General features: G+C 35.3%; 1 protein-coding gene across 1 annotated transcript; it reads left to right on the forward strand.

The window, feature by feature from the left end:
- Positions 1 to 3016: 3016 nt before the first annotated feature.
- On the forward strand, positions 3017 to 4691 carry LOC125062005. Its single transcript, XM_047667620.1, has 3 exons — positions 3017 to 3327; positions 3556 to 3935; positions 4305 to 4691. The coding sequence occupies exons 1-3, from the start codon at positions 3150 to 3152 to the stop codon at positions 4689 to 4691; spliced, it is 945 nt and encodes a 314-aa protein (XP_047523576.1). The 5' UTR covers positions 3017 to 3149.
- The last annotated feature ends 6598 nt before the right edge of the window (positions 4692 to 11289 follow it).

Below are 11289 nucleotides of genomic sequence, written 5' to 3' on the forward strand. Positions count from 1 at the left end.
GTGGTATACGGTCATTATTGTGAATTAAATTCTCAAATGTGTCTTTAAATTCTAGCCAACGGAAATATGCACCGTCAAATTTATTAATTTGTATCTGTGGCAATTTTAATCCCAGGTCAGTACAAGAATTAGATTCATCAACGCAACATGAAACGTTGTGCATTGAATTTCGCTTATGCTCACACTCAAATACCTTTGAAAACCTTTCAACTAAAGTTTTGGCGGTTGCAATGCTTATTATAATATCCTGTTCGATATTATCACGCTCATCAATTTCGGTTGAAATGTTTTCAGGACTTAAAACTTCTATTTCACCTTGCAAATCGTCAGCCCTAACCGACAAAGCTTCAAATTTAGCTAATTTTAATTTTAACTCGGTAAACTCTATATTATTTAATTCCAGCTTATCATTAATACCAGTTAAATAATTTTTAAATTTTGTTATCTGTCCCTTAGCAGACGACCTTTTTATAATTAATTCTTTTAATCTTAACTTTGCTTCTATAGACATGATAAACTAGAATCAAAATAATAACAAACACTTAAAATATTTAAATTAAACAAAATTGGCTCACTCTCCTCATTCGGTGGTACCTGTCACGCAATGCTTTAGTTGCTTACTCACGGCTCCCGGCCGGTGCAACGCAACTGCCGCGTCGACGCGACAAAAAAAATCTGAAAAAATCGGCAAATGCGCTTGAATCTAACTACCTAAACACGGAATTAGCTAGAGAGCAATTCGATACCTAATTAGTGTTTACAAAGTCTAAGACGAAATACTAAAAAAAATATATGATATAATATACATATATATGTAATATGCGAAAATATAGAAAATAATATTGTATATCTCCGTGTCTTTGGTATCTAATTAAATGTTATATAACGAAATCAAAAGATGAAACAACAATAAAAATGACACCAATTTTTTCCTAAATGTAGGTCGTAGATGTAGGTACTTACGTGCTATGAAAAACTAAATTTTTAACCAATTACTTAATCTCACTACTTTAAAAAAGGATTATCAATAAAATACTTATTTGCACAATTAATTGAATTAAGGACACAGTTTGGAACACAAAAAGAAAAGGACAAGGAACACTTAACTTTTGGTTAAATCTCTCGATGTGGCACTTTAGCTGTACTACTGCTCGATTGATTATTTCTTGATTAATATTCTTGATTAATCTTCTATTTCTTCTTTGATCCCCTCATGGGCCACCATGTTCATTCTTTAGGGAATGACTGGGCCGGTAAATGAAACTCTTTAGACTTCTTGTACAAACTTGTTTAATATGACCTTTCGCTAGTCGAGTACAAAGAGAAGTGATGGCGCACGTCGCCCCACCTTACAATTATTATAATGAAAAAATGCGCCTGATATAAACATTGCGCAATGTCGCAACACGTGTCCTGGCTGTACAGTTTGATCACATATAAGCATGACGATTTCCTAAATCGTCGGAGTCACGCCCCGAGAGTATAGCCCGACGCAGGCACTCTCTTCGACTGTTACTATGCAGTCATTCGTAATTAACTAAGTCAAAGGAGTTTCACCCCGGGAGCATAGCCAGACGTAGGCACTCTCTCTGTCTGTTAGATTGCACTTATTATATAGCAATTAACATAATAGTTATTATTTCGCTCATATTCTATTGTATAACGCGAGTGATAAATATAGAGTAAGTTCAAATTATTCTATTATTTCGAACCCCTGATGATCCAGGAACCGTACATTTTGGTCCTTCGAGCTATCCGGGAATAGCGGGTCTTTCGCGTACAGTTGATCGCGTTCGCGTTTTTCTCCGTCATCCTGAAGATCGGCGCCGTGGAAAAACATCCCACTGCTGGTTTGTTGGGTCGTCAAGCAAGTAAGAAAATATCATCCGCATCAATAGAAAAGAGGAGAGCAAGGAGAAGGAGGATCCATAGCGGTCGAAAAGGGAGGCAAGCGACAGTGAGTCCGCTACCAATATTTTCAAGAACCCATAGCGGTCAGATAGGGAGAAATGCGACAGTGAGTCCGCTCCCAACATTTTCAAGAACCCATAGCGGTCAGATAGGGAGGCAGGCGACAGGAAGTCCGCTCCCAGCATTTTCAAGGACCCATAGCGGTCAAATAGGGAGGAAAGCGACAGTGAGTCCGCTCCCAGCATTTTCAAGGACCCATAGCGGTCAAATAGGGAGGCAGGCGACAGGAAGTCCGCTCCCAGCATTTTCAAGGACCCATAGCGGTCAAATAGGGAGGAAAGCGACAGTGAGTCCGCTCCCAGCATTTTCAAGGACCCATAGCGGTCAAATAGGGAGGCAAGCGACAGTGAGTCCGCTCCCAGCATTTTCAAGGACCCATAGCGGTCAAATAGGGAGGCAAGCGACAGTGAGTCCGCTCCCAGCATTTTCAAGGACCCATAGCGGTCAAATAGGGAGGCAAGCGACAGTGAGTCCGCTCCCAGCATTTTCAAGGACCCATAGCGGTCAAATAGGGAGGCAAGCGACAGTGAGTCCGCTCCCAGCATTTTTAAGGACCCACAGCGGTCAAAAAGTATATCAGCGTCCTTTCAACCTAGAAGAAGGCAACGGACGTCAATCTTCAGCATACGGCATCTACAGTAAGTCCTTTCCATTTGTTTTGAGCACTATATTTCTGAGAATTATCTCATTTGTGAGCATAATTTTACTAAGAATGATATGAAGCATTCATTGAGCATTTTATCAAGTATAAGCATTTAAGAATCTATAATGCAATATTTACAAAGCGTTTAGTTAATTATTATATTAAGCATAATGGAGAATTTATTCCAAGCTTCGTTTACCGACGGTCTGAAAACCATCAGGCATTCAAGAAAAACCGAAGAGTTGCTTAATAATAATTATAATAATAATAATCATTTATTTGCAAACAAGCATATTTATTTATGTCGCTTGATAAGATTTTTGAACTATCAAATGTATACTCCGAATCCGACAAAGATGAACTTGAAGCAGCGCTAGAAGAAATAAAGTGGCTATGGGATTTAATTTTTAAAACCCATATCGACATACTTGTTGATCATGGCGGATCCTACTCGGAGTATGAAAATATATATTACGAGAAGCAAGCTATATGTAGGCGCCAAAAGAGAGAGATATATCTCAAATTAGAAACGCATATGGATTCACCGGTACTTTATTCACATAATTCAGAATATTTCTTATATGCCTTGGAAACAGGTAATAATCAAACCTGGAAAGATTCAATTGCAAAACAACAGCGACCTTCATCAAATTTTAGCATCAGCAAAAATTCGCTGTCAACGCATTTCGATATACAAGGTCAAGGAAATGCAAATATAACAAAAGGTTATCAATTATGCAACTTATCTAACCATAACTTGTTTAATTGTCATTCATTTTTAGCAAAAGATTTTAATGAAAGGGTTGATACAATTTTAAGATTGCAGCTATGCACAAATTGTTTTCTTAATCATGAAGTTTAAGTTTGCGTTTCGCAAAAAAGTTGCCAGATATGTTCCCAAAAACATAATACGTTATTGCATCAAGCATTATTTAATTCAAATTTAAATTGTAATTCTACGCAAGGAGAGCAATCATTTCAATATAAATCGGATAAGAAAAACTCTTCGTCTTCGGCAATGGTGGAAGGTTTAGCAGAAAGTGGTAACAATCACAGTATACAGCAGATACCATCAGGCATAGCAATGATGCCAATACAGAAAACCACTGATGTGCAGCAGGAAACATCGATAGTGGCATTGGCGGAAGCAGTGGCAGCCAGTCTCGGAGTGGACTCCAAAGAGCCCACCCGGTACTGGACTCCGATAGGTCTTAGTGTTAATCACAGTATACATGCAGATACTTATCAAGGCGGAGAATTATCCAAATTGGCAGAAAGCGTAGCACAGTCGTTAACTGACTACAGCAAGGAGCAACATAGCATCATCTCCGGGGTGGGAGAGACCCTGCACCAAAGTTCAGATCAAGTTACACTGTCTGGTTCTTCAATTCATAATAATAATAAGTTTCATTCCGATGTGTATACTGTGAAGCAAACTGGTAATAAATTACCTATGGATAATCACAGTATATGTGCAGATGATCAAGGAGGAGATTTATCCAAATTACTAGAAAGCATAGATGAAATGTTAGACAGCATGGAGCATCACAGCTTCATCTCCGGGGTAGGAGAGACCCTACACCATAGTACAGATCATCAAACGCAACTTGGTTGTGAAGTGAGCGGAGAAGATAAATCACATCGTGTTAACGTGGGTATCAAAAGCATGAAATGCCAAGACAAGCAAGAAACAGAAGAAAAAGAAAGTTTGTCTCAGTCCATTTCTTATAAGAAGAATAAAAACTTAAATAGTAGCTTAGTATTGTCTAAGCCTTTGTTAGAAGCACCGATTCAATTGTATACGGAACCCTATTTGCAACACAACTTAACACAAGGGTCCGACGTCGTTGTAAGAAACAAAAGCATTATAACTAGAAAGAGTTATGGCAAATTTTCGCATGGATCAGAAAAGGTTACACGCAAATTAAATGGTTTGCCTATCAACAAAGGCAAGAAAAATAAGAAACAAGCATTCGTGAAAAAGGAATTTCGAAGAAGAAAAAATGGTGTTAAGATTAGAAAGGAATTTACAGGAAGGTCAAAAAGAAAGTTCAGAAAGAAAGGTATTCTTTCGTAAAAGGGGAAGATTGCGAAACGTTATCGTCCCGCAATATAGCAGGCTCACCGATTTAAGATTTCATAAAAGTAACATACAGCAAACTTATTTGGATATGCATTCCTATGCGTCAAATATGAGTAATCAGAGGAAGAGAAAAAAAAGCACCATATATAAAAAAAAAAGGGTGCGTGTACTTTTGTACGCGCGTAAGAAGTTATACTTCTTTTGCATTATTATAATAGTTTTTGATTGCATGCAAATAATTAATTACAATTAAATAATCAAAGACTGGAAAAGGAGTCATTAAAGTCAATAAAGTTCAGTTTACATTTGAAAAATTAAATAAATAAATATTTATTATTATTCTCTTACATTAAGTGTAACATAAATTCTATTAAGTTAAAAGTATATATTATTATATTTAGAACATCTCTTCCAAACACTAAGATGTATGTTGTAGCTTTGGCAGTATTGCACAATATAGCAATTGATTTAAAAGAGGAACCTATCTCTGATGATGATGAAGAGACCCTGCCCTCACTACCAACAGTGCCCTCATCTCAAAATACACTGCGTGGAGCAGCAGTGAGAGCCATATTTATTGATGAAAAGTTTTAACTTTGATAGTTCTTAATTTAGTTTGTTTTAAAAATTAAGTTAAGTATTTAAACAAATAAAGCACTATTAATCTTTAAAACATTTTTATTTTATTATACTATTTGTTTTTAAGTGACTCTAATGTCTTCATCAGAATTTCGGTTTGTAATTTTAAATTAATCATTACTTGGTTGTGCATCTACGAGGCTTCTCCAAAACTAAAACTACTTCTTGCTTTCTGCAACAAATAAGAGAATATTAATCTAAGCTCTGCCCATGCAAAACTTTTTTTTTTTTTAAATTCATATTATAAAATTTTTAACACATTTATATTAATATAATTATATAAATGTGTTAATAATATAATTTGTAGCACATGCTACAGACCTGGATAGCAACATTCTTTTATTCTATTTAGAGATAGAGATAATTTAAATATAATACCGGTGTCTTCCTTGTAGGTTTCTTTGGGGATTCTTGTTGTTCAGTTCGACATGATTTTCTTTAACCTTTCTTTAATCCTACAAAATAATGAAATTGTTAAGTTATGTTGTCACTGTTGTGCACACCTTTGTTTGGCTTTTTTAGTATTCAAGTTATGTCAAAACTGATTTATTACCTTGTCATTGTTGGCTTTATTTGCTTTTGGGATATCAATTGTTTCCAAAATGATTTTATTTGTAATATCCTGAAATATATAAATAACATCTATTAATTTAAGTATCATGGTGAGTGGTTCGCACTCAGGTATTAAGGTGTATTATACCCACTGTCCATTATAAGTGGGAATGGGCTCACTTCTGGCTGGACAGAGTTTCGGTACTACAAGTGCAACATGGATGTTTTGAGGTATTACAATATCTCTAACTACCCTGTAGGGGAATAAAGTAATGTGGTGAGCATATGCCTATGCTTGAAAGGTTGAACCTTGAACATCACCATACATCATATTTATAATTAACATTCCTACCTCGACACCATCACAATCAAATTCATTGAAATCTACTTCAAACCGTTGCGGTATCATCTCTGCCATATCCATTGTGTCTCGAGAAGGTGATGGTGGCTTTGTTCCGCCTCCAGTTTTTGATGTTTCACGGCGATAAGATGACAACTCTTTTTTGTATTCAATTTAGTGCACTTCCACTGATTCATCAATTGTTTTTTGTCTCTTGTCCTTATATTTGCTAGATTAAACCTGAAAAATTACATGTTTTGATTAAATAATGTGGTCATTTTTTTGAGATGCAGGTACTTATTAAAATGTTTACTTCTCTGTTATATCGCTCCAAGCCTTCATTTTCTCCTTATTAGTCGAATGCTTAAATCTTTGTTCTCAATTATTGATATATAGGGTCGTAGAATAATATTAAATAGTATTGATTTAAATATTCAATTTAAATCACTTCTGATTATAATTCAGACGCACATATAAAATTCGCACTTGTATAATGAAAATAACTAGGTATATAATCTATTAATTTGAAACAATAATTAAAACTCCTTTATTTGTTTAAAAGGTAAATGTCATTGTCAGATGTCAATTGTCATGGTCATTCAAAATTCTTGTTAAGCTGCTAAGCTATGAAATAGAATATGCGTGAAATTAGCTTCACGCATATTCTATTTCTTTTTACTTGTAGATTGTCTTATTCCCATCTCGCTCGCGCACGCTATATCACACTCCCAATTTTGTGTCACAGATGCGCGCGCATCGTAAAATTTCACTCTCATCAATTTTTCATAACGCGCCTAAAGAAGTACAACTTCAATAATACTTAAAATTCCTTTAAGCATACAAACCAGAGACTATGTTTCGTATGTTCAGTTCCATTCATGTATAACATAATACATTGTCGAAACTTTATATTAAATTGTACATACATCAATTTACATAAATCATTTTAAACGTGAAAAACGATTAATAATATAATATCATAAACAATGAATGGAATGCCAGTTCAGCAAAATATCATATGTTAGCAAGTGGAATGACCTACTGTGAAAGACGTCAACTACAATGAATAATATTATGCAAGATATCAAATTATCGAGGTACGGTTGCATTTTACAACAATTATTTTTAACCTAGATATTGGTTGCATTCACCAAACCTGTAATATATTTTGTATGCTCATGATAGTTCTCAGAATGTGCTCAAGACAGGTAGTGGATAGGATATTATAATCATATAAAGATCAGGAGACGTCACAGAGCAGTAGGTGTAGCAGCGGCAGAATCAGCAGCCGGTCTCGCAGTGGCCTCAGGAGAAGCCACCCGGGACCGGACACCGGTTAGGTAGTGCAAGGGCCCATGAGCTATGGGTCCTAGTGTTAGTGATAGTGCTGTGATTAAAAGTGTTAGCGTAAGCCTAGAGACTGTTAAGCATATAATGAAATCATCTTGTAAAGCACTACATATTCCTCTTGCACTTTTGCCTGGGGGAGTATGTACGAGCCAAGGCTGTACATATTGCTCTTTTGCTTGGGGGAGTATGTACGAGCCAAGGCTGTACATTTTACTCGCTCAGGCTTCCTTAGTTTTATAAGCTTAATTATTCCCTATGTAAGTACGTGCCAGGGCTCGTACATTCCGATCATCTACAACCGTGATGATTTCCTATGTCAGTACGTGCCAGGGCTCGTACATTCCAATCACCTACAAGCGTGATGTTTGTCTTATGTAAGTACGTGTCCTGGCTGTACAGTTTGATCACATATAAGCATGACGATTTCCTAAATCGTCGGAGTCACGCCCCGAGAGTATAGCCCGACGCAGGCACTCTCTTCGACTGTTACTATGCAGTCATTCGTAATTAACTAAGTCAAAGGAGTTTCACCCCGGGAGCATAGCCAGACGTAGGCACTCTCTCTGTCTGTTAGATTGCACTTATTATATAGCAATTAACATAATAGTTATTATTTCGCTCATATTCTATTGTATAACGCGAGTGATAAATATAGAGTAAGTTCAAATTATTCTATTATTTCGAACCCCTGATGATCCAGGAACCGTACAGTAATGTATAAATGCATTTGTCAGGCGGCTGTCGCCCTAAAGTATACGTATTTGTATTGTTTTGTAATGTGTTTTTGTAGTTGTCTGGCGGCTGTCGCCCAAATGTATAAGTATTTGTATTGTTTTGTAAAGTATTTGTAGTTTTTTTATTTTTATTGTATTAGTGAATATTTTTCATAATCCACCTAAGTTTTGTCGTGTAGTCGTCTATCTCCTATCTTCATTTTACGTCTTAATTTGGTAGTAAAGTCGTAAGTTTTTAGTAGTGGGTACAATAGTGATACAAGTAATTTGTTATCACAAAAAGTCTTGGTCTTAAAATTATGTCTATACTGTTGCTGATCTTCTTCGGTTTTTCATCACCGTTTCCTTTAATATGATCTATTTCTGTTAAATATTCCACTGTTGTTTCAAGCTTTATTTTCTGTTCGTCTAAATGGTTGCTGAAATCAATACAATGACTATCATAAATTGTTGTCTGAGCTTGGTTACATAGATCTTCAAACTTGTCTGTCACTCTCGTTATCTCTTGCACATCTTTCGTAATGTTTTCTCGTGAAAAATTAACTTCAACTCGAAATGTTCCTCGATCTATAGTAGCTGTACCAATGTATTCGATGTAAAACCCTGGATCAATCTTCTCAATACTATAAGTTTCTACCGCTATCGTAGTACAAAAAAGTTGAAATATTAATAAAAGTGTAAACATGATATTAAATGTCTTAAGTTTCCAATTACATTTGTTATAACAAATTCTTGCCAAATTATTTGAAATCACTGTTTGTTTATTGTTTGTATCGTCATTGTTTAAAGTCGTTTTTTGTGGAATCTCTTCCGGTTCCAAAAATTTAGTTAAATGTTTTACTTCTTCTGTGCGTGTTGTACAACTAAGTACCTTTATTCCATTGTTTTTGTTGCTGGAACAAAATCCTGATAGTATCCACCCAAATTCCGTGTCTTGAGCAAGTATACCGTCTTCTAGTTTTTCAAACCCCTGTAACAGGATTTTGCTGTATTCCTGAGCACCTAATATTATGTCTATCAGCCCTTTTTTATAATAAGTCGGGTCTGCAATCACTTTATTTTTTAACCAAAGCGATTGTATTTGTTGTACGTCATTACTTGGTAGTGAAGATGTAAGTTTTGGTAATACAATCAGTGATACAGGTAATTTGTAATCACTAGAAAGTCTTGGTCGTAATGTTATATGTATACTGTAGCTCGATTGTTTCGGTTCTTCATCCCCGATTCCCTTGATATCAGCACAGATTTTTTTCTTTGGGTATGCCAATAATTGCGCCACTTCTTCTGTGCAAAAGGACGACTCCGACCCTTGATCACATAAAACTCGCAATAAATGTGGCATGCCGTCGTATGAAGTAGTCTGTACCATAGCTGTGGCTAATAGTACGGTATTATTTGTATGTTTTAATGTGCCAGAAACATTCGATGTTATATTACTCATTACAGTAGTTTTTACATTTTCTGTATGCATGTTCGTGCATGATATTTTGTCTTTTTTTTTCAAAAAGTTGTTTCGTCGGTTTGTCTACATGAAGTAACGTATTATGGTCAGGTCGTTGACATGTTTCGCAGTTCTTAAATTTCTCTGTCACGCATTGTTTTGACGTGATATGGTTTAAACAGCGTCGGCACATATTTCTATTGTGAACAACATTATTCCGCTGAATTGCGTTCATTGTTAAAAATCTTGAGCAATGATTAATTGTATGTCCATCGATGTCACAATACCAACAATATTTACGTTTTGGTTCATTGTACTGGGTCGAATCGACATTTAAATTTCTATTCGTTATTTGTTTATTATTATTAAATGATGTTGAGGTTTCATTTATAAACGATGTTTTGTATACAGGTGTAGATGAAAAGTCCGATTTTTCAAGACTTTTGAATCGTTTTTGTAGAAATAACATCATTTGTTTAAAGTCTTGTATTTCGTTGCTATTATCGAGCGTTTCTTCGTACTTAGTGTTGGTTTCGTCGTCCCATTTACGACTTAGTAAACGACATAATATGAGATTCCATAATACTACTTCATTACCATGTTGTTTTAACAATTCTAAACATTCATTTATAGAGTCATATAATTCTTGTAAATTTTTTGTATTCGATTTTTAATGTTGGGTAAATCTAGTAATTTGTCAAGTAACTCCATGCTTATTCTGCGTTTGTCGTCATACCGCTCTGTCAGTAGATTCCACGCGGTGACATAATTAACTTCGCTAATCGGTAAATATTGTATAATTTTTGCCGCGTCTCCTTGCACGTGACTTTTTAAATATTGCATTTTTTCGCAACTGGATATCGTGTTATCTTCATGAATAATTTTTGTAAATAAATCTTTGAATATTCCCCATGAGTCGTATTTTCCGGAAAATATCGGTATCTTTATCTGAGGTAGTTTCCCAGACCTTGATGATGTCGAAATTAAGGTGGAATGAATTCTTTCTTGAATTAATTCTACACTAGTCTCATACTGGCCTTGTATTGTCTCATAGACGTTATTTGAAAAATATTCATGATCGAGTGAACTTTCGCTAATTAAAAGCTCTTCGTGCATTGACTCAATTTGTTTCCACTGATTTTGTAAGCTCTGTTGGTTAGATTGTAAGAACCAGTTTGGTTTGTTCTCCTCAATTGCAGATTGTGCTTGGTTAATTTTATTTTTTAACTGATTCATCCTGAACTGTTGAATTTTATACTTGCTACTGTCGTATGTCTTAAATGATGTTGAAGGGTGAAAAATATCGTGCACTTCCTGTAGTTTTTTCTCGTCTTTATCTAGTTGTTCCATTGCAGCATCATATTATATTTGTTTAATATTTTTTTCGAAGTAGTTAGTTTTAATGTAGTCATGTGATGAGAGAATGTCCTGTTTTGTTTTCAAAATATCATTATTATTTCTTGCTCGTGAAAAAATGTTTTTAAATAACAGTCGTCTTTCTTGTAAGTAACTCCCAGTCTTCCTCGAACTAGAATC

This window comes from Pieris napi, chromosome W (assembly GCF_905475465.1).
Source record: "Pieris napi chromosome W, ilPieNapi1.2, whole genome shotgun sequence".
Lineage (NCBI taxonomy): Eukaryota > Metazoa > Arthropoda > Insecta > Lepidoptera > Pieridae > Pieris > Pieris napi.